This window comes from Lithohypha guttulata, assembly GCF_036872675.1.
Source record: "Lithohypha guttulata strain CCFEE 5908 chromosome Unknown scaffold_1, whole genome shotgun sequence".
Lineage (NCBI taxonomy): Eukaryota > Fungi > Ascomycota > Eurotiomycetes > Chaetothyriales > Trichomeriaceae > Lithohypha > Lithohypha guttulata.
The window spans coordinates 2,666,990-2,689,199 of NW_027042750.1; the positions used below are offsets into that span (position 1 = coordinate 2,666,990).

Sequence of the window (22,210 nt, forward strand, 5' to 3'; positions counted from 1 at the left end):
CGGCTAAAGGCTGGTCCTTGCAGTGTCCATCGTCTCTTTGGCATTTGCGTCAGTATACCATGTGGCCTTGATTCTGCTCCTACTGGACGTCCATCTAGTTAAACATAATATCTTTCCGTATGATCTCATGCATCACAGGTTGCAAGAATGGATATCAACTCTAGGGCTGAGCCCACAAGTAGCACAAATCTTCAAACTGACCCAAATTATCTGACTTTGTCTCGCATGCTCACTCGCTACCAGAACCTGATACTACTTACACCGATCCCAGATGCGAAGCTCGAAGCCAGACTAGCTCCATGGCAGAAGAAGGTGCAGGCCGAGCTGTGGTCGCCACTACCTTTTCATCGTCTGCAATGGCTACGCAGTATCGAAGGAGCGCGATCGTTATTACTCAAGTTAGAACAAAGTGCACAGAGCATTAAGGTGCAACGTACCAGGAGAGAAGTAGTCAGAGATCTGGCTGAGAAGAGGACAGTGATCAAACGCCTGCGAAATCGCGTCGAAGAGATTGGAAGAAGTGTCGAGGCTGAGGGTAGCCAAAAACATACATTCCAATATGTGGATGACGGGCAGAGCGAGACGATGTATGATGTCCTGCAACAGATACGAAGAGAGAATGGCCGATCACAGGACGACGTTCAGTCTCCATCAGCGGAGGCAGACGCATCGGAAATACAAACACACGTGCAGGAACAGGGAGACATACGGAAGCAGCTCCTCGATTCCAATTCCAACATTCGTCGACGGCAGGGTAAAGATCCGGACAGCAACGCTGCGTCGAAAGGGATATCGTCAGGGTTTGCGAATCTGGGAGGAACCGAAAATGCTCTGCTTGCCTCTTCCAGAGAACACGAAGACATCACCACCTCGCTCGTGAGTATGGCCGCCCAGCTCAAGCAACAAGCACGACAGTTTCAATTCACACTTGATCAAGACAAAGGCTTGATTGACAGAGCGCTCGAAGGTCTTGACCAAAACGTGTCGGCTATGGGTCTTGCAAGCAAAGGAATGAAGACCTTACAGCGCATGAGTGAGGAGCAAGGCTGGTGGGGTCGAATGAAGCTACACGCATTGATATTTGGCCTGTGGACTGCGGCTATTCTCTTGGTCTTTGTCGGTCCGAAGTTAAGGTTCTGATATAATGATGAGCTGGCCCATTTCAGTCTTCCGCCGTACGTCTGACACGACTCAAACTTGACCATTCAACAGGTTGACCGCGAGCTCGTTCTCCTGGTTGGTTTGTTGTCTCGTTAATATCACCGTGAAGCCTTGCGTGTTTGGCAGCATATGTGCAATCAATGATGCTCAACAGCTGTTGAATACTGGCGTGCGTGGCGTTCTCCTTGTTGGTTCGTGTCACTACAGATTTGACGAAGGTCAAGATGGTCTTTCTCCAGTCTCTGACCATTGCATCCGCCCAAATCTATCAAGCATAGTCATCACTGATCAGCCATGGCTACTACAACTGCCATATCGTCTTCTGCCGCACCTACCACTACTGTCGTGATCTATTCGGCTCACCCTGTTGAACCTACACAAACAATTATTGGAGACGGCACGGTATCATCGTTGTTGCCTTCTCCATCTCAAGCCACTCAAAACAAGTCGTCGATTACCACAAGTACAGGGGCGCTTGGACCATCGAACTGTACTGCTTACTATTACACTGTTGCAGTTGAGTCCGCTCTGCTAGGAGTTCTACTATTGTGTGCTCCTATCTTTTACCTTTACAAGCCAAGGTGATGGAAGAAGAAGGGCACCGCGTCACAGGAGAGCGAACTTGCAGAATCGAAGAACCACCTACTTGAGAGGGATGGACAAGTGAAAGCTTCATCTCGGATGTCATCAGAGAGGCAATGAAGTGGCTTGATCTGCTCTGGGTGTTGTCAGTGATTATAGCTGGGAAAATCGATCAGAATTGTTCCAACAGCGAAACCTGTCGTGGTGCTGGTCTCATCAAACACGACGAAGACGTCCAATCTGGTATCCCAGTGACAGACTTGTTATCTGCTCGGCAAGAATTAAGGCGATAGTGTAACGATAATTCGTCAGTATCACTTCTCCTTCAAGATGCTTGCTCGAGGGCGTCCACTCAGGCGATATATCGCAGGCAGGCGTGGAAGGAGGATGCGTGTGGCTTTGTCTCATGGCATGTGCAGTGTGGTGTACGGACGTCCACCTGATCCGTCGCTTTTTCTTCTCAATGGAACGTGGTTGCATCCCTTTTTTTGTCTATTGAAGATGACGTCACAGCGCTTTACGCAAGCCTTGAATGTTCTAGTATCTCACGCCTGCTTATTAGAGTCCGCTCAATCTCCCCCCACTTCTTGATCAACTTCACATTTTATATCCACATCCACGTTCTCAATCCACAACTGTCTAAATCGATCCCAAAATGTCCAGTAACGACAACACATCGACTCTCAAGTCCTACGTGGACTCTGCCACCGGCGCAGTTCAGTCGGGCATTGCATCTATCACTGGTAGTGCTGGCGATCGAGCCAATGCTGAGCGAAGCAAGGCCAAGGCAGATGCCGAGAAGGATCTGTCCCATTCTGCGGCAAAGGCAGGACCCTTTACCATCAGCTCATCGGGCACACCAGCCAAAGATAGCTCAGATCGAACCGAAGGTCAATGGGACCAAACAGTCGGTAGCGTCAAGGAAGCTGTTGGCAATCTAACAGGAAGTGAAGATCTAAAACAACAAGGCCGAGAGCAAAACATGCAAGGCCAAGGTCAAGAGGCCAAGGGACAATTGAACGACCTTGGCCAAGGCCTCTCAGATAGAGTTGGAGGCACTATCGGTTCTGCCTACGCTGGTCTGACCGGAAATCAGGCAGCCCAACAAGCTTACCAAGATCAACACGTAAGTACCCGGCGCGGTTCCTATTGTGTATCACGACGCTGACAACAAACAGGATCAGGGCAAGACTCGCCAACGCGGTGTTGAGGTTGACTTGCAGAAACAGGCTGGGGCTGAGCGCAAGTAGGGGACTAGCAAATATAGGTATTGGCCTTTGAGAAGGGCTGAGGAGGATGGAGTGTCGACAGCAGCCACCAGACTGATCACTACATATATGTTGTCGTATCATGATACCCGAGAATAGATCGTTCCTCTCTGACACATTGTTTTATACTCTTAGGCTTTTATAACCTACACTCCAGCGTGGCCCTAGTTTGACTGAGATGTGCTCAACGTTATGTTGCCGTTTGTCGTCTACATCGCGCGTTTAGCTCGGCCACTAGCATTCCTTCGCCGTTGCCTGCGGCGGCCCACCTTCCGAATTGTGGCCGCAGTAGAGTGGTGGGCTCGAGCGAGGTCGTCGTCTTCTCAGCACTATGGCTACAGTGCCTCAGAAAACGTTGAATTGGTTGTGGGGCGTTCTACAAAAGGTCAGTGACTCCAAACAAGGGCCAGGCTTATACTGACGAGCTCCAGGAATATCGCGATCCTCAGCGAACATATTCCGACCTCGCGCAAACACTGGGACAATATCCTGGCTTTGCACCTCGCACAGATGTATACAGTATGTCCTCGAGCTTCGCCTATACCTCCTTCAATTCGACACTAAGAACTCTGTGTAGCTTACGAGAACGGTGTGGCAGCATTATTACTGCATCTCAATGGCACTATTCCCGTCAACTTTCGGGGCACTCAATATCGATTTCCGGTAGCAATATGGATGCCGCACGCCTACCCTCGAGAGTCGCCGATCTTCTACGTAACTCCGACTGATGGTATGGTTATTCGACCTGGGCAGCATGTGAGCCCTTCAGACGGCAGGATATACCATCCATACCTTGCAAGATGGACGGAAGCTTGGGAGGTACGTTAGCATTTGTAGATGGTACTATCAGCTGATTGAGGTAGAGGTCAAGCGTTGTAGACTTTCTGAGAATACTGGCGGACATATTTGCAAGAGAACCGCCTGTCATGGCGAGACCTAATAATCAGGCACAGGCACAGGCACAGGCACGATTTGCTTCGCAACCACAACCACCTCCTCGACCACCCCTCCCAAGCGTGCAACAGCCACCGTCGATCGGGCCACCAGGTCTTGTATCTGGCCCTCCGCCTCCGCCTCCGAAGTCCTCAAATTACATTGATGGCCCGAGACAGGAAGGCATCTCGAGATCAGACTCCCAGCGCTTCAGTCGGTATGACGGTCCTCCTTCCTTACCAGCTCCAGCTGCTACTGCTGGAACGCCCATCTTTGGCTCACCTCCGCCACAAGCCCCATATCAACCACAAGGACGAAGTGTTTCACGACAAAGCTACCACGGTCCGCAACAACATCCACCATCAGCTGTGTATCAACCTCAGAGGCAGTCAATAGCTGGTCCGCCAACGATATTTCATGCCCAACAGCTTGTACCGCAACAAGGAGCTCGACCGCCACAGCAGTTACAAGGCACGAACCTCCAGTCCTATCCACTTTCAACTTCTCAACAAGCACCGCAGCAAACAGTGTTTCAGCATCACTCTCAACAGCAAGCACCCTATCTGCCCCAACCACCACCGCCTTCATCAGCACCTATAGCGGAACCCAGACAACCAAATCTCATGGATGAATCACCCTTCGATGTTTCGCTTCCTGTGTCATCTGCAAACATTCCGACACCCACGATTCCTCCCAATCCTGAAAAGCAGCACATTCTCCAAACATTGCAAACCACCTTGCTTTCGAGTTTGCAAAACCAAATCACCCAGTCGTCCTCTGCTATCGCACCTTTGCAGGCCCAGAATATAGCACTACAGGCGGCTCATCACACCCTGCAGCAAGAGCTTGCTCAACTACAAGCTCAACATTCCCAACTTCAGCAAAACATTACGTCGTTGAACTCCACCATCGCAGCGGCTGATCGTACTATTGACAATGCACGCAATGCGTCCTCGCCTTCCAAGGTACCCAATATTGACGACCTAATCATTCCACCTACAGTCGTTGCACGGCAGCTCTATGATAACGTTGCTGAGCAAAGAGGCTACGAAGCAGCTATATACGCCCTGACTGAAGGCTTCGTAAGAGGTAGGATGTCCTACGACATTTGGGTCAGAAAAGCCAGAGAATGTGCCAGGGAGGAATTTAGGCGGAAATGGCTGGTCCGTCGTGTTGGCCGCGGCATGGGTTTGGAGATGGAAAACTAGTGCTGGCCTAGTCCCGACAGCAATTTGGTCGTTCGTGGGGAACTCTCGTCAAGCTAGGAACCGTTTATGGAAGCCACCGACAGACTCAAACACGCCGCAACTGACTTCTCCTTGGTGTCATTGTACACTATGACCAAACCGAACCTCGTGTGCGTGGCAACGCCGTTGGTTGCCTCGACGTTCTGATCGAACCGTATTAGCACTGCCGTAGTCTATAGGGCACCATGCGCGACCCGCCCCGAAGTCAATCTTTGTGATCCGAACTTTCCGAACCGTGGCCCATTGTTGTGAACAAGAAACGAAGGACAAGACGATAACAATAGACCTCTATTGTATAAAGACATCGATGCTCGACCACACGAACTGTTGTCAAAGTTATTAATTACTAAACACGATCCTCCATCTACAACAAAAGCTCAACAACACCAGAAAATGATGTTGACGAAGATGAGCGTGCTTCGTGAGAAGCGAGATACTTGCGATGTGTGCTATATGGCGGACAACGCTCGCGGACCATGCAAGCCAATACGAGATCTCGGATTGCCGTACACACCCGAATACCTGTCTCTCCCCATAACAACTGCTCACAAGGCTTGTGTCCAAAGATTTGTCATCCAGCAACTCAGACGTATTCGAGAAAGCGGCTACCAAGGAGTGACGCCCACCGTCCAGAAGGATAAACCCAAGATGCAGGCTCATCTTGATGATATGCCCGACAGCACAACCACGTCTGATGATGGAGAGCTCGAAGTCGAGACGTCCAAGAACAGTTCCACAACGACAGCTTCAGACCACGCAACGTCTGAAAGTTCTGCTTCAGAGACCAAAACAGATTACGACGATACCTCAACAGAAGCAGCTCCTAGTGAGAGTCAAGCTCAATCAGGGGTCATCGTGACTAACACAATGGAGCAGAAAGAAGCCTCGTCGGCGGCAGGGCAATCTAACGAGACCACCCTAGCTTTGAGTGAAGATGTTATATCATACTCTTCGTCTCTGAAGCCGGAAGCAGCAATATTTGTGTTCAACCCTAGAACAGCTGCGCCAGCTCTCAACGCTGCGGCTTTGCCGTTCTTCGCGCCATTGACCACATAGCTCAATCGATTCCGATGCAATCAAGACCTTTTCTCTTTTTTCTCTTATTTTGTCTTAATTTCTTTACAAACGCCACCACTCCAAATGATTCTCATGTTGCACTTCATACAAACTTTGCCAAATTCTCCACTTTTCGGACAATATGGAATGTCCCAGATTAGCATGACTTAGGATATGATTTTGTTGTTGGTCTCAGCAACAATGGCTAGTCTGAACTCCCCAGTCCATTGTCTTCGTCCTCCTTGCTGTCCACAAAGATACAGCTATCACCATCACTCATCTTTCATTCGAACCAGTAACGGTAGAGAGATATCATGCTAACAGCAATTAATACCGACAATTCTGCTGCCTGTCGAGTGAAGTCGAGGAGCCTGGCTGAAACTAAGAAGACGGTAAGTCCGATATTGCGTTGAGGTGTAAATACCGTATAGTTCTTCCTGACACCTAGTCGACACTTCAATGAACATGTTGCACCTGCACCATCTGCAGGCTAACAAAAAAGGACTACTTCAGTTTAATGTGTAATGACTAGAATCTTGTCGAAAGTCGATACCTCATGTTGTCTCGTTCCTTCTGATACATGATCTGTCTCGTTGTTCTGCTGGACCTTTATTCAATCTCTGAGTGCTAACCTGCCTGACCTGCTCGCTTCTTAACCTTTGAAAAATCACTGCCTACTTCTTCCAATAGATCATCACCTTCATCACGTTCAACCTTAATCTTCTTCTGAACAAACCACGCCATCACTCACCATGGAAGCATTCTCCATCCGCCAATACCAGCAACATCAACTTTTACAAGGTTCCATCGGACCAGAGTACTGCCCCTGTGGCTGTGGCCGGCGTTACAACTTAGGGACCCGTGAGGTCGATCCACCGACTGAAGGCCTTGATCTTGAGTCTTTGGGTGATGAGGTCGATAACGACCAGGGCTGGAGTGAGAGTGATTGGACCGGCGACTCTGGACAGGTATGGGAGGGGAAAGAGCTCTGTGATGGTTTGATTGGCGATCGCTACACCAGTGAGGTGTATCAGGAGGGAGAGTGGTATGAAGAACGACAGGAAGATTGGGGTCTGTCTGCTCATGGTGAAGAAGTGGAGGAGGGAGACGACCGAGGCTACGACTATTATGAGGATGGAATCTTCGAAAACGATTTGGCGGGACTGGAAGATGAAGAGCTGGAAGATGATGAGGAAGAAAGGGACGATAGTGAAGGTGAAGAGCAGAGTGAGCTTGACGACGATGATGATGACGAGGCTGAACATATGCAGCAGACGAGTTAGTGTGTTCCCCCAAGCAACCTGGATCAGTTGATGTGGTGAGCTGCAATATGTGATGACATATTAGACGAAGCATATCCTGCAAGCATCGGCTCTGGCGTACAATAGAAAATCGGCTTGGCTTGCCTTCATAGTAGAGAATGTCTCAATGCCTGCGATGAGCCTGGACGATACCGAATCGCGACATGGGTATTGAAGGACGATAACACAAGTGCAGGACGGAAAGGATTCGATGCCGAGGAGCCGATGTAGAAAGAAAACGAAAAATGCAAGCTCGAATTCACAATTTAGGTTGTCAACTTGTCACAACCAGACATACGATGACCTACCTTGGTCAAACTCACCGAGTTGCTATTGGATCTATCTCCGCACCTACATTTCTTTCATTTCCACCAGCCGAAGATAAAGCTGCTTTTTGGCGTCTTTGCAGTCCTATGCGACAACGTACTTTGTCGTCGCTGGTTCCAGTAAGTCAACTCCCTGAATGTGTAAGCTGTGTCAGGTGTATCGGGATACATACCGGCCATATTGAGCTGGCTAAAGGGAGTGTCACTGATATCACAAGTGCTTTGTTCGAGCTTGGCAGGTGCTCGATTGTTGACGTTAATAGGCGCCGGACGTTTTGAATGATATTGTGGTGATGGGTATGGTGAGGTGAGGGTGTCATTCGGCCCAGAAGCGTGAAGAGCGAGTGGCTTTGACGCGGGACCACGTATCTTCGCCTCCGTTTCAGTAGTGCCAGTTTTGGCTTCAGGAATTTTGTTAGGTGAGTTTGGTGGTATGGCAAAAACAGGTGTCAATGGGGAGGCAATCATATCCACCATTTCCATTGTTATGTTTGTTGTGTAGGGTCCGGCGCCGGGGTCGGCACCGAGCACGTACGGTAGGAGTTCGCTTTCATTTTTCAGTCGAGGAGAACGGATGGTCTCTCTGAACTTCATGGAGGAAGCAGATAGTCTGTTCAAGCTAGATTTGCGACGTTGAAACCATGCCCTCTCAACAGGGTCGAGTCGAACAATTTGGTGTTGTACGATGGAGTACCTTAGCTTACTATCGCCGTGAGGTTTATGGTTCCGCTTGATTCGAGAGCGGTACGAGAAGGCTGGTGAAGCTGGTGTGCATGGTGGTGTCGGAGCGGGAGAGGTAGTGAGAAGTTCAGGAGGTATGATGCTTGAGGTGGGTTGCTGCTCTTTTGAATTAACCTGTGGCGTTCGGGGTTTTCGTAGTTTATCTCCAAGTCGGCTCAGCCGAGTACGGAGGTGAGTCAGATGTGGCAGAACGGAGAGACCCATTTTCGTATGTAGTGCTTACCTGAAGTTCGACTTCGTTGTTTTCTTAATTCCTGCCTGAGAAACTAGTGCATACCCGTGATAGATTGTGGAAGGACGATGGAAGCTCTGTTGGGAGGAGTTCGAGGATATTTGTTGTCGGCAGAACGTACGCTGACAAAGGATGTACTTATTTTCGGCACATAATCCTGTGTGGTATTGCACAATGCGGGTATGCTTCATACTGATTGTTTAGATAACGCATTAGCTTTGTTCTCTGCTTTGTATGCATTGCTGTGCCACATGTTCCTGTATGACGACAACTGTCAAGTCCGGAGAAGACTCAGTCGTCTGAGAGCGGGTGAGGTGCAATCGCACCTCGCTCCAGGGAACGTGTTCGATAATCCACGATGTCCTGGGCATTTCTTCAAGCAGTAAATTGTGTGATTCTTCGCCCTAACGAAGTGCTTGACAGTCCTCTTCGGACGTCTAGTACATCGCCTGTGTCTTGAAAACGATCAAAGTCACAAAGGTGAGGTCAAGGACAGATTGAATGTAAAGGACCCAGCCACGTGTCCGCCCCGGAAGTTGCAATGCAGTCGGCCAACCTTCTCCATCGCATCATTGAGCCGACCCCCTTTAGCAGCATCGGCTAGACTTTCCTGCCAAATGCGGCTGAAGAAGATCATTCTCAGCTGGACTTACAGCAGTGCTACGATGTCTGCTTATCGCCTGATATGCCCGTTCAGCATCTATACGTCCCGATGCTGTTACCACACTACACAACGCTGCTCAGCTTGCTGACTTGCGGTCATGACGGTCCTGGTACATAGAGATCCGCTGTGAAAGTTGCAGGTCTCAACAACCATGTCCAACGTTCGCGACCGGATCAAGGCTGCAGAAGCCTTAACAGGGCAATCGCACAATGATGGAGGCAGCGAATCTCGTCGTCGCGGTCACAAACTGAGTCTGAAGACCGACGAGCACATAAAAGAAGAATTTCTCAGGAGAGGTGACGGCGGTTGGCACAAGAAGGTAGATATCGGACAGCAGGAGAATTATAAAGTTCCGCCTGCCATGCCTCCCATCATCAAACTTATCGCAGAAACTCCAGTCGTGACATCGTCAAAAGGTGTGCCGGGAAGACTACGCAAGGAGATACCAGGCGCATTTGAACCTGTTCCTGGAGAATCATCCGCTAAGTCAGGGGCTAAACAGGACAGAGAGTGGAGCAGAGTAGAGGAAATGGAGGCAGCGCAACAAGCAGAAATGGATCTCCATACTGTTGATGGCGAGTGGGACCGAGTCGCGCAATTGGAGGCTGAACAGCAGGCTGCCATGGACGCCGAAGCAGCTATGAGGTCAATAGCTGAGTCGTCAAGCAAACCCCGTCGTGAGAAACCTGACAAGCCAGCACGCGGAAAGCTCGACAAGTCGTCGCAAAACAAATCCAGTGATAGTCCTGCAACCAGAAATATTCCTGTAGGACGCTTCGACGATCTCATAGGCAAGACTGATGTGAAGGATACCAAGAACAAATCTCCTGGAAGTAAAAGTCGCCCATCCGTCAAAGCTCGGCATGTCCATATTTCCGATGACGACGACGACGACGACGATGATATGAAACCAGCAGCGACATTCCCAGCCAAGGACGACTTGAGTAGCAGAGAGCAAGTTCTCTTCGATCCAGTCGAGTATGCTGAGAAAAAGCAAGCTCGTCGCGAACGGAGAGCAGCCAGGCAGCAGGATCGAGCTGAGAGGCTAGTAGTGGACGAGCAACCGAGGGAGAGATCTCGAGCCAAATCACCATCAATAAGGTTGTTTCGTGTGAATTACGACGACGACGACGATGACGACAACGACAACGGAGGGAAGGCGCTCAGAAAGTCGCACCGCTTACGTTCGCGTTCGACACACGATTACGTGCCGGAGTCTTACCAGTCGCCTCCAACAAGCGCACGACGTTCGACCAATTCACTCTGGCCGTCTTTTTCAGATTCACAGAGGCGGAGTATGAGTGATGTTTTTGAGAGCAGTGGACGTCGACGCCATAGCCACACCAGAACTCATTCCGACGATCTCTCTACTGCAGACAGCACTCGTTCAACGGTGTCAATCAAAAAGTTAGAATTTGCAGAATATATGGCAGGTAGAAAGCTTGATCACATGCCTCTTTCACCACCCAAATTGCCAAGCAGGCCCATGGGTTTCGTTCGGTCGCTCAGCCATACCGGAGAATATTCTGAAGGCTACACACGAGAAAAGAAGTTATTGAGAAGACCTAGTCGTGACGAGGTGATTGAGGATTTTGATCATGACTGGGATCGGAGAGTCGATCATTCTAGCCGACGTCGTGTCAGTCACAAGAAAGACGAGCCATGGCAGGTAAAGATTTTACAAGAAATAGCTAAACACTAGCAGATTCCCCTTGTCTATAGTGCCCCGGATCCGGGAGCAGCAGTGCCATGAGAAGGACATTCGACCCTCGGTGGCACTTCTAAGCCACGGATTCCTCAACACCACAAGATCAGCAGTCTTGTTGTACAAACGTGGTGTCTCAGAAATGCTCAAATTGCCGACCGGATCCTCCTCGTCCACCTGTAGAAGACGTTACAACTCCGAGCTACCTCCGACCTCTATTGGCATGTCTCGATGTTTCCGTCGTGTGTCTCGTCGTCTCTGATGGTCCTTGGCCTTTCTCGCTCGTCAAACCAGCGATCGAAGTTTTCTTGGATGTGTCTAGGCAAGGCCAAGGTCGTCTCTCGCTTCTCACGACGGTTCTTGTCATCCTCAATTTCCTGTATTGTGCGAACCGAGGCACTATCCATCCCTTCACACCAGTATGAATGAGTATCCAACGCTGAGCTGAATCTTTCGGTAATTCGACAGCCATCAGGCGTTACGTCAGTCATCACATCCTGCAGATTGCTCATCAGTCAAGGTAATAAGGGCGTCGCCAGAGCACCCACCAAGGTAAAAAGATATCGCTCAACTTCGTCACACGATGCGACTCTCAGACTGACGAGAGCTTCTACCTTCAGTCCATGCCCTCCCGCCTCCCTGAGTGCTCGTGCAAGTTTACGTAGCTCGAAGAAACGTAGGGCATGATGCACCACGGCATCGAGATCATCTCTAAAGACAACCTCGACGTATGAGCCATCGTCGTCGGCGAGCTGGAAATCGGGGACGAAACTGTGGTCTGGACAAACAGATCGTAAGAGTGTCAAGTAGACCTCTTGGAGATTAGGACAGGCCTTGACTATAACCAGCCAAAGAAGGTCTGGTACATGCATAGTCTCCTGGTCGACCAGTTCGAGTGAGCGAATGTGCCGTCGTAGCCATGTGAACTGAGGTTCTGTGAATTCGTCCAGACGGTTGAGGTTGAGGAAGGTCCCATCCAGGATGACGAGATGGCGATTGAAGCATTCTTCTCGAATCTTTCTCGCTTGTATGTGTATTTCCCAGCAAGTCAGCTCGAGCGGTAGGATTCGGGAGCCATGAAAATCGAGTTTACCAGAGCATGCGCACAATTTTATGACAACGTCCTCGTAGTATTTTCGATAGATGAGGTACTGAAGCTCAAGAGGTAGATTCAGAAGTGAAAACGATTCACCCTTTTGCGCCTTGCACGCCTTTTGTCGCAGAGAATTTGCGATCCTGGACTTTGAGTCGCCCATACCTGCTTTGTTGTTGCAGAACCCGATGGGTGTTTATTAGATGTGTACCGGTGATTGACCCAGAGTATTGGTCCGAGCTTGTAGATGTGAGGCAGTGAAACGCACAAGCTGCCCATAAAGATATGCATACGCCTGTCCTGTATGTGGTATTGACCAACCTACCGGAGCACAGCATGCAGGATCTTAATATATTCAAAGCTCTTCAGAAATAGGTGGGAACACCGCTGGTATTAGACAAGAACTAGCCGCACTCTAACACAAAGAGGAGTCAATATTGATCTGGAACCATGCTTGGATGTACGTTTGCTTTGATTAGAGTATCATTTTCGTGAAGGCCGTCACGGTCGTGAATGATATATTTTCTGGTTTTTCGAAAAGTTTCGTTCGACAATATGAGTGGAAAGAGTTTCACAAGTATGACCGAGAAAAGGGAAGGATTACCGTTATACTAGTAGCATTGGTTGTGCTGGTGATATGTTGTTGCAGTGGTATGCAGATTGCAGAAGTGAGTAGGGTGGTAGGACGATAAAAGTAATGACCAGTCGCAACTGCTACAGGATATGGTGCTTCCTGCAGGTGCTAATGTGCCCACTGAACAGCCAAAACGTTGTAGGGAGGTGCGGTTATCAAGGCATTCATATACTCGTCGTGCGGTCTCTACAGGTCGAGGACTGGAAGTCTACACAATATCGTAAAAACGTTAGAATCTGAACATCAGAAGATGTACCTCACTTACTGATACTAGTAACTGCAACTCAAACTGGGTATGCTACCAGTTCCGTCATGCCGACAGGGAGCTTCGTGGATGAAACCTTCCAGCGTGATCGCCTCTCGAACTCCAAGATCCCCCAACCATCGAACGGGGTTTTCGTGTATTTGTACCGTGAACCTTAAATTCTCTGGGTTTTCGCGAAAACCCAACATAACCCCCTACCTTCAAATCCTTCCCTCATGCCGTGTTTTCTTGAATTAAATGTGCCTGCGCTGTGGAACGTGTCATCTTGAGCTGAATCATGTTTCAGTTCAGTCTGGTGATGCGAATATCGCCATTTGTGGCACATTAGCAGATCGATCGTGATACAACCCGATATAATTCCATGCTGTGGTCTTCGCTCACGTCCCAATTGCGCGAATTTGACCCTCACAACCATTTTCCTCTAACAACGAAGCCAGCGACATGCTGGACCCCCAGGTTTCGCATAGTTGTCACTCAAGACCATTCAAGTAACACCTTGTTTTGCCCTGCTCTATGTTCCATAACGTACGAAGTTTTTGTGAGAATTATCTTAGATGCCTCGAATTTCGCTGCACGTGGAAAGTCAGATAGGACTAGTGTTCCGCAAAAGCACGTCCTTGTCTCACTCGATCATGGTGTTCAAGCTGCTGGCTAGAAGTAGTGCATGCACAAGCGAGGGGCCTTGAAATCTTTAGAGGCTCTGAGGGAAGACAAGATCTTCCAGGTGTAGAGGAACATCGTAGTTGACAAAGCCAAAGCTCATATGATGTTGGCGAATACTCTGAATTAGCCCGGTCATATCAATATCCGCTGAACATGGGCGATCTTGAAGCAAGAGTCTGCAGAAAGATGTCGAGGCACACTTTCCCACAGTGAGTAAAACGCGTAACGCGAGATTTACACGCTAAGTTATGGCAAGTCGGGCATGCGCATCGATAGTGGGGGATTTTTCCAAGTAGTATCGATTTTCTCAAAGCTGAGTCGACTTCAACTATATTTTATATCACGTTGGCCATTTCCAACCCTTACTACCAACTCTATAGTCCACATGCGGACGTCTGGTGCTTCTCGTAGTAGGCATATTTTGCTTTAGTGGTTGGCCGTGTACCACGTATTCACGAGACGTGCGTTGATCCACAGTTTCATTCTCACCCAAAGGTCCTTCCTCAGCGTTGCAGAACTCGCTGCAGCTACTCGTGGAGGAGTCGGAGCTCGAGTCACTGAATTTTGACCAACTGACATCTTTCCACCAGTCCCTCGAGTGAGATGCCGGAACGACCTCCCTGGCCCACTGTTCACAGCGCTCACTAGTATCCGTGTCTGAGATTCTAGTCTGTTCCTCGAACCCTGACTGGTGCGAACGTGCACTACTTCGTCGCTGTCGAATTTTCTTCTTCACCAGCACCCTTCCGCTACGCTTTGGCGAACCAGAGACACGCATGTTTGCAAATTCTTCGAGTTGTCTAAATTCGTCCACGGACAAGCCCAAGTCGTCTGCAATGAGAAGCCGCCTGAGTGAGTGACTTGCAGACTCGTTCATGCTTGCCTCAGTGACATGTGTGATGGGTGTCAGAGGTGACCAAGGCTGTGGGCTGGTGAAAGTTGATATTGGAGATGGCAGGGTGTGATGCAAGCAGCAAGTTGGAGATACACTTGGACGCGATTGTGGAGGTGTGGGCAGTCCATGAGGTCCAAAACGATGAGATGAGCTCAGACTCGTATCAGGGTGATGATTTGACCCCAGCTGGTCGATTGGTTCGTTCTGATTCTGCGGCACTTGCTGTACCGGAAAGGGAAATTCATCTCGAGCCTGTCCACGAGTATGGATGAGGCTCATGCTTTGATCGGAATCGTCTTCGGCCACGGTGCTCTCTGACTGTCTAGTCACTTTACCTGCGTAACCCAGGCCATTGCATGGTAGGTTCACATCCACGTCTTCTGGAGCTATGTTGTGCTGTGTTTTGACTGTGAGTGCGTCTCGTTTTGCTCGTTGTGCCGGAGCATGGGGAAATGCATGGGAGGAAGAGCCGTTGCGCTTCTTCGAGAGATTTGTCCCGAGCATATTGATCGACGAAAGAATGAAGGACAACTTCGCGTGGTAGCATTAAGCTAAGGAACAGAGCAGTAGCATGTGCCAAAACAAACATATATGCTCGACAGTCGAACTCGATACCTACACTCAATGCCAACATCTCAGTACAGCAAGCCTCGTCTCTCCACGAAACCAAAGCTCGCCTTTTCCACTGCTCCCTCCATCTCCTTGCAGAGAGGTATTGACAGCATCTGGTCTAGCCAATAATCATGGATGACCCAGTCGATCATGTCGAATTGTTTTCGAAACTTCCCGTCGTGCCTCTAGTGCACCGGAACTTCCTGAGCAAGTTTGTGGAACCTCGCTAAATCTTGCTTCTAGCTTCTGACTTGTCCCATAGCTCAACCACCGCATTATTGATCACGATTCTGTCCTTGCTCCCAGCCAGTTCGTCAGCTACCACAATCTGTCTATAAACGACTTTTGTCACGCCACCGTTCGATGAACCTTTCTTTGGTTCCGTCCACATCTCTGTCTGAACACGTTCGCCGATGACGACTGGAGCACTCAACCTCAACCTAACGCTTTTGAAGCGACTAACGTCGCCATTTGCAAAAGTGTCTATGATATGGCGAATGCCTATTCCGACTGTGCAAGAACCGGACAAGATAGGGGCATGAAATCCACCTTCTTTGGCGTGAGCAGGAGAGATGTGCATTGGATTCCATTCAGTTGTAACCGCTCGATACAAAGCTGATTGAGTGTGTGTGGTCTGATGACTTGATACGGCTTCTGCTGGTTTGTTGGGTATTTGAACAGGTGGTGTTTGCGTTGACGGAGTAGCTCCTTTACCGGGTACATGACGAATGAACGAAGTCCACTCGTTGTAGCAGAGCTTTGAATTTGACTTCGCGTCACTCGTCGTGATGCCAACCTTGACAGTAACGCCCTTGCCACGATCAACAACATCGACTATGCGAGCGATAGAGGAGAGCGTCGTGCCAGGAAAGATAGTAGGGAACGGTTGATACTGCTCAAGGTAGTGCTCGCCATGGACGTGGTTGAAGGAGCGAAAGGACGGCAGCCATTCGGGCATAGAATGTGTCACCTTGCCCATCATATCCACGACCGCGAGGAATGCGAAGCATGGTAGAACGTGGAAGTTTGGGTGACCTTCCCAGCATCGAGACAAGTCCGTGCCATTCACACCGATCGAGACGTTGTACGAGACAACGTTTGTTGGCGTATACTGCACTTTGGACGTCCATGATAATTTCTTGATAGCAGGCAGATCAATTGTTGTGGGCTCCATGGCACAAATTTGCACAACGTATGATTTTGACAACAAACCTTCTTCGTTAGCATAGACAACTCTTCGTTTTAGGATGCCTCTTCTCTCAGATCTGCTCAATGTTATACGAGCTACTCAAGTGAGGAGTGATAAAACTGGAAGCAGCATTATGCCGAGGCAAGCTCTTTTGGTACAATCTTCTCATCGGCATGGTTACTCAAGCTGGCTTTCTGCATCCTAAAATGCTTGCCGATATGGGTCTTTAGTCAGTTGCATCTGGTAGCATTGTGCCTGCGGCAGAAAGAGAATAGCTACACCTGCTTCGAAAGGACGGAGAGGAGAATGCCAAGCATAGAGTTCGGACGATCTCCGGGAGGAACGATGGTCGTTCTTGCCTGACTTTGAAGTCGTCCGCAAGCACAGAGAGCAACTCGTTGTGCTTTACAGCATTTAGTGCTCACCTTTATCCAACTACAGTCACTCTTTCGAACTTTCCGGTGGTCAACAATGTCCTCAACGCTTCTCAATCTACTACCCGAGTCTAAACATATTCCAGCTGCGCAACGGTTGCTGAAACCCAAAACATTTGCGATTCCTCTATTGCAGACCGACCTTGCGAAATACTACAGCTATGCACATACTGGCCAAGTGCTGTTATACTCTTACCTCAGGGCAGGTGCATTAGTCGCTGATCCTCTGTCGACCATGATTCAAGATCTCGTTCCTTTGGCCCTCTCGCAGTCTTTGTTTTGCGCTATTTGCCTACCGTCTGTTGGCCATTGGAACAGTGGTACGAGTGATGGAGAGTTTATCAAGGGTAGTGCAGCAGAGAGTTCAAAGAATCAGAAAGGAGGATCGACCAGTGCAAACACATCAAGAAAGAAGCTAGGCGCACCAGGACTGAAATCTGTAGGGAAAACAGTCGCTACGTCTGATACAGCTCGGAATAGTCGAAGCAGCTGGCCTGGCAGGATCTTTCCCACCATACTGGCTCTGGTACTTTCAATAATTATCCCAACAGTGCCACTGATGGTGCTTGCCCTCGTTCTGGGTGCTCCACTCTACCCTTTGTACTTGTTACCCCATACCCTCATCCTGGCCTTGCATGTGTCACTTCTGGGCACGATGCCAATTTTTTACACTCATGGCGTCTCTGGCGCGGCTTGGAGAGACTTCTCGGCAGCATGGCTCCCATTCGATGAGGCAGGCGTTTGGGCCGGTACTGTTGGCGCCATGGTTGGAGGCTGGGTCGGTGCTATCCCTATAGCTCTGGACTGGGATCGTGAGTGGCAGAAATGGCCTTGTACCGTCCTCTGGGGTGTTGTGCTTGGCTGGGCACTCGGACGTCTCATAACGAATGGTTTCAGGTTCGGTATTGGTGCCCGGATTGACCTCAGTGTTAGCGAATATCTTCCATCCGACCCAGCAACTACTGCGACGAGCCAGGAGAAGAAGATAGCTTGACGACCCCTAGATGCAGCGTCGCGAAAGTAGTGTCGTGATGCAGAAAACAGAAGTATCACCACAGCGCGTTGGACAAGTGTCTAAGAGACTTGCGAACACAACGCGTCGCATCACCATATGTCTACCAGTAACGTACCACAACCACCATAACATTCGACTTCAACTCGCAGTCCTGCTCCACCAATCGCATGGACAGCAACATCAATCATTAAAATTGTCGACAATCACGATCCATTCATTATCGCAGAAGAATCGACACCACTACTCTCGAGATGGACATCCGGTCATACAAAAACTCCTTCAAGCCCAGCAAATGCCTGCTTTGCAACGGCGGAAATGTGATGCTGAAAGAAACAATCCTTGTCAGATGCTGCTACAACAAATTCCACACGCATTGTCTCTTCCGGTATATCGCTAAGCTGCAAGTCCAACGCATTGTGGAAGGCGACTTGTCTCGAGACCAGGCCATGGAGCTACCTCGAGGTATGGGCTGTCCCCTACTGGCGTGCGACCAGGAATTCGAAATTCGACATCTCCAGCGTTGGAAGAACGACTTTGGGGTGGTCTGGGCCAGAATATTTGAAAGACAGGTACTTGTGGCGGTCGAAGTCTCGACTAGGTCACGTGACAACAGAGATCCTAATGTCAACACGATCGAGGATCAAGCCCCTTGGCCTAGCAGCGAGACGAAATTGCCAGGGTACCACGACGACGATTCACCTCCGCCATATCCAGAGTGATCTGACTATCGAAGAGCAAGCAAATCGGAGAGTATCGAAAAGTAAGTAAAAAGATGATGTGAAAATTCTAAGTAAATGGCCGTAGAAAAAGGGAATCTCTAGAGGTTGTGGATATATCAAATATGTTGAGGAACAACTGTGGAGTAGCAGATCGAAAGCTAATGGCGTGTATTGATTTCACGATGAAACCGAAAAGAAAGTTGTGTAGTAGTGGTGTACATGAGATAGATGAATGCATTCAATACTCAAGTCATTTCGTTAGACTTCCTGGTACAGCCTCGATTAGCGACTCAAACTAGGCCATCATGACTGCTACAATATAAGGTATTCAATTACTAGAGGTCGCAGGAGAGAAGCGTCAACGAATCCCTCCTTTGTTCCTACTTTAGTTCTTCATCTTCCTCGTTGTCTCCTATTATCCCGCTTTCTGAACCTTCACTGTTGCCTTGTGTGGAGACTGCTGCATCGAGTTCCAATGGTGAGATTTTTGTCTCCTCCACTTGTACGTGCTGCTCTTCCACGACGCTCTCCTTCAAGACGTGGGTTGCTTGAGTTGTGGTGACAAGAGCCAGCTGCGGCTCTTCTTCAGCAAGTCCAGGTGTAGTAGCCGTGACGCTCTGTTCCTCGACAACGGTGGTGCTAACTACTTCATCAAGTTCAATCTCACTGTCTACTGATTCGAACACAGGCTCAAGTTGAGGCTCCGCGCTCGTCCTGCGAGCGGGCGGTGAGTCGTTCTCTGCACTCTTCGATCGGGCAGACCTGGCTGGTGTGGCGCTGCGGACACTCTTATTCGCAGTATACAAGATACTGGTCTCGATAGGTGTGAATTCTTTCTCGAGTCTCTCCTTTAGAGCCCTATTCGATGCGGTCGTGCTCGCGCTGCTGTGCCTGCTTGAGTTCGGGTCGTCAGGTGGCAGTGTTCCGTGTCGAGGTGAAGGTATGGTTGTAGAATTTGAGCGCGAACGCGTCATGACGGTGCTTCCTCTCCTACTTGATCCGGTATCCTGGGCCGCTGACTTAGCGATAGAATTGGACTTTGCGCCACTGGTCTTTCGTCTCTTTGGTTTAGGCTTATCATCCTCCTTAGTAGTCTCTTGATCAGTTGCAGTACTTTCGCAAGCCTTACGCTTCAGACTCTCCTTTATAGGCTTAGTTGGCTGCGCTGATTCGGTCAGTCCCGTCGTAGCATCCGACTCTTGGTCCGTTGTTACGACATGTTCGTCATCTGATGCATCTCCTGCATCTCCTGCATCTCCTGCATCGCTTGCATCCTCAAGTGCTGTTGATGATTGTGCGGTGACCGCTGGCTTGGATTTGCTGGGCCTTGGTGCTGATTTTTTCTTGATTGGAGTTGAAATCAAATTTCCTTGAGAGTCAAAAACAGGTCTGCCTGATGGTTTCTCCCCCGTTCCATCCTTACAACACTTGTCGTTGCATTGTGCTTGGAGGCACTTTGGTTTGAAATGAGCACATTTGTATTTGCCATTCAGCAATTGCCATGTAACCATCCTGCCGTCATGGAGAAAATTCTTCGCAGCGAGGCCTGGAGGGATAGGTCCGATGCCAGATGAGGTGGCTGGCGTGTTGTTGTTCTGCTGCAGGCTGTTAGCTAGCTGTTCACCATCATAGGGCACGAATATGAGGGCTAGAGTACGTAGAAACTCTCCCAGGATATGAAGAAACTTGACTTACCTCGCCTGAACCCTGCTCGCTAGCAGTACTCTCGTCCCCTAGAGGAGCATCGTCTTGATTAGCGTCATTGTCGCCAGAGTTCTTAGGCTCATCAGTTTTGGCAGCAGGCTTCTTGGCTGCTGGTTGAGTCGCCTTCTTTGTTTTCTTTGGCGTGCTTTTGGTCGCCTTCGACGCTTCTGCACCAGTTCGGGACGGCTGCTGCTCAGAACCCTTGGATAAAACATGGGTGTCGATAAGTCGTCGCAACTCCTGATCCTGATCTTGGCCTGCCAAATTTTCGGTGTCTAACATACTAAGCATACGGAGACGCCTGTGCAACCATCTTCTGCTGTCACCATCTAGCTTGCCTACCAGCTTCAACGGCCAGGTGTAGTCAACCGGAGTTGTCTGATTAATGCTGATGTGCACGCCTTCAGCAAATGACAAAATCTTAGAGTCATTTTTAGCAAGTTTGAGGTAAGTTGCGGGCAAGAGATCGGTTCCTTGCTCATCTGCCTCGAAGACAGGCATCGACCACAACTTGTATGCAGATTCAGGGGCGTCATTGCTGAAATCAGGGCCATTAGGGACGATTGGTAAGACATGCAGTCTATTGCTAAAGACAACAGTGATTATTGCTGGTCGCTCAACTACCTCAACAACTCCTGCGTGACTGGTCAGAATTTCCGTCTGACCGACTGCCTGAGATCCTTGGTTTGACTGCTTAAGAGAAGGTGTGAGGTGTGGTATCATGACGACTTGACCTGAGGAGAATGCTCTGTCCACTGCAGCGCCTGGTACTGATTCTGGTGCTGCGACACTTGACGGTTCTTCTGCATGGCCGTCATCGTTTCTACTTCTGGTATCTGTATATATGTCGACGACATCGTTGTGAATGTCATTATCAGTAGAACCTGTAGGTGAGTCCTGTACTGGTACCGGGCTTGATGCCATGGTGAAAGTATGCAGAGGAAGGCAAAAAATAGTCTGATCAGGGGACTATCACGAAAGCAATGGCTGGGCTGTTGGGACAGAAGGAAATGGTAGTAGCAGGGTAAGAAGGATCCTCACGAAGCATGATGAAGAAGGACTGGGTACACGACAGACAAACGTCGAGGTCACTCTGCTGCTCAAACAGCATGGTACAGGGTACTGCCGTTCGCAGCGATCGTAAGCTGGCATTGTTGAAAAAATTCTCGCTTTGCGGTCTATCAAAATGAATACAGCCTTTGTCCGTACACGAATGAGTCGAGGAAATGGAGTTGGTCTGTGAGTTCATCGTGTACCGTCAACCACGAGAACCTTGCTCGTCATGAACACATTGATGAGCTCGAGCTGTTCATATAGCGACTTCGCATGTTCGTGATCGAGAACAAGCACTTAAACTTATTCGAATATCGGTGTCGATGGTTCATCAAAGATGGATCGTTGTGGACAGGACGAACACGTCGAGTGACGGAAAAGGCAAGTGAGTACATGTCACGTGAAGTGATCCAGCGCTCTTGTTCATTGCAGCTCATCTCAATATGCTTAGCGCCATACCTTTGCTGGTGTATCTGTACCGTCCCTGCAAAACACGTATCTCCACTGTCACGAGTCGAAGTCGCTGTTCTGTAGGAATAGGGGGTTGTCCAGCACTGCTGCATAGGCAAGCAAGGCGCCGTCGAGTCAGGCGCCTCACGAGTTCCTTATCAGTACCAGCAAGTCATTGAGTCAAAAATAGCTCGATGCTGTTGTACAGATGCTGCCGTTGAAGCCGCGCTGAAGCGCATTGTCTCTGACTGCTGGCGCGAACAGTGGT

General features: G+C 49.4%; 11 protein-coding genes across 11 annotated transcripts; 7 read left to right on the forward strand and 4 right to left on the reverse strand.

The window, feature by feature from the left end:
- Positions 1–147: 147 nt before the first annotated feature.
- LTR64_000966 (uncharacterized protein) lies at positions 148–1,140 on the forward strand (the record flags this gene model as incomplete). The annotated part of the gene is made up of 1 exon (XM_064895347.1): positions 148–1,140. The coding sequence occupies one exon, from the start codon at positions 148–150 to the stop codon at positions 1,138–1,140; it is 993 nt and encodes a 330-aa protein (XP_064758034.1).
- Positions 1,141–2,398: 1,258 nt separating this feature from the next.
- On the forward strand, positions 2,399–2,993 carry LTR64_000967 (uncharacterized protein; the record flags this gene model as incomplete). Its single annotated transcript, XM_064895348.1, has 2 exons — positions 2,399–2,869; positions 2,922–2,993. 2 exons carry the CDS (start codon positions 2,399–2,401, stop codon positions 2,991–2,993), a joined length of 543 nt encoding a protein of 180 aa, XP_064758035.1.
- An 818-nt stretch (positions 2,994–3,811) lies between these two features.
- Positions 3,812–5,152, forward strand: STP22 (Suppressor protein stp22 of temperature-sensitive alpha-factor receptor and arginine permease; the record flags this gene model as incomplete). The annotated part of the gene is made up of 2 exons (XM_064895349.1): positions 3,812–3,830; positions 3,891–5,152. The coding sequence occupies 2 exons, from the start codon at positions 3,812–3,814 to the stop codon at positions 5,150–5,152; spliced, it is 1,281 nt and encodes a 426-aa protein (XP_064758036.1).
- A 447-nt stretch (positions 5,153–5,599) lies between these two features.
- Positions 5,600–6,247, forward strand: LTR64_000969 (uncharacterized protein; the record flags this gene model as incomplete). The annotated part of the gene is made up of 1 exon (XM_064895350.1): positions 5,600–6,247. The coding sequence occupies one exon, from the start codon at positions 5,600–5,602 to the stop codon at positions 6,245–6,247; it is 648 nt and encodes a 215-aa protein (XP_064758037.1).
- Positions 6,248–6,999: 752 nt separating this feature from the next.
- Positions 7,000–7,530, forward strand: LTR64_000970 (uncharacterized protein; the record flags this gene model as incomplete). The annotated part of the gene is made up of 1 exon (XM_064895351.1): positions 7,000–7,530. One exon carries the CDS (start codon positions 7,000–7,002, stop codon positions 7,528–7,530), a length of 531 nt encoding a protein of 176 aa, XP_064758038.1.
- A 380-nt stretch (positions 7,531–7,910) lies between these two features.
- Positions 7,911–8,468, reverse strand: LTR64_000971 (uncharacterized protein; the record flags this gene model as incomplete). The annotated part of the gene is made up of 2 exons (XM_064895352.1): positions 7,911–8,020; positions 8,048–8,468. 2 exons carry the CDS (start codon positions 8,466–8,468, stop codon positions 7,911–7,913), a joined length of 531 nt encoding a protein of 176 aa, XP_064758039.1.
- A 1,194-nt stretch (positions 8,469–9,662) lies between these two features.
- Positions 9,663–11,213, forward strand: LTR64_000972 (uncharacterized protein; the record flags this gene model as incomplete). Its single annotated transcript, XM_064895353.1, has 1 exon — positions 9,663–11,213. One exon carries the CDS (start codon positions 9,663–9,665, stop codon positions 11,211–11,213), a length of 1,551 nt encoding a protein of 516 aa, XP_064758040.1.
- Positions 11,214–11,431: 218 nt separating this feature from the next.
- Positions 11,432–12,472, reverse strand: LTR64_000973 (uncharacterized protein; the record flags this gene model as incomplete). Its single annotated transcript, XM_064895354.1, has 2 exons — positions 11,432–11,713; positions 11,765–12,472. 2 exons carry the CDS (start codon positions 12,470–12,472, stop codon positions 11,432–11,434), a joined length of 990 nt encoding a protein of 329 aa, XP_064758041.1.
- A 3,132-nt stretch (positions 12,473–15,604) lies between these two features.
- Positions 15,605–16,552, reverse strand: LTR64_000974 (uncharacterized protein; the record flags this gene model as incomplete). The annotated part of the gene is made up of 1 exon (XM_064895355.1): positions 15,605–16,552. One exon carries the CDS (start codon positions 16,550–16,552, stop codon positions 15,605–15,607), a length of 948 nt encoding a protein of 315 aa, XP_064758042.1.
- Positions 16,553–18,267: 1,715 nt separating this feature from the next.
- LTR64_000975 (uncharacterized protein) lies at positions 18,268–18,735 on the forward strand (the record flags this gene model as incomplete). Its single annotated transcript, XM_064895356.1, has 1 exon — positions 18,268–18,735. The coding sequence occupies one exon, from the start codon at positions 18,268–18,270 to the stop codon at positions 18,733–18,735; it is 468 nt and encodes a 155-aa protein (XP_064758043.1).
- A 380-nt stretch (positions 18,736–19,115) lies between these two features.
- On the reverse strand, positions 19,116–21,363 carry LTR64_000976 (uncharacterized protein; the record flags this gene model as incomplete). Its single annotated transcript, XM_064895357.1, has 2 exons — positions 19,116–20,333; positions 20,431–21,363. 2 exons carry the CDS (start codon positions 21,361–21,363, stop codon positions 19,116–19,118), a joined length of 2,151 nt encoding a protein of 716 aa, XP_064758044.1.
- Positions 21,364–22,210: the final 847 nt, after the last annotated feature.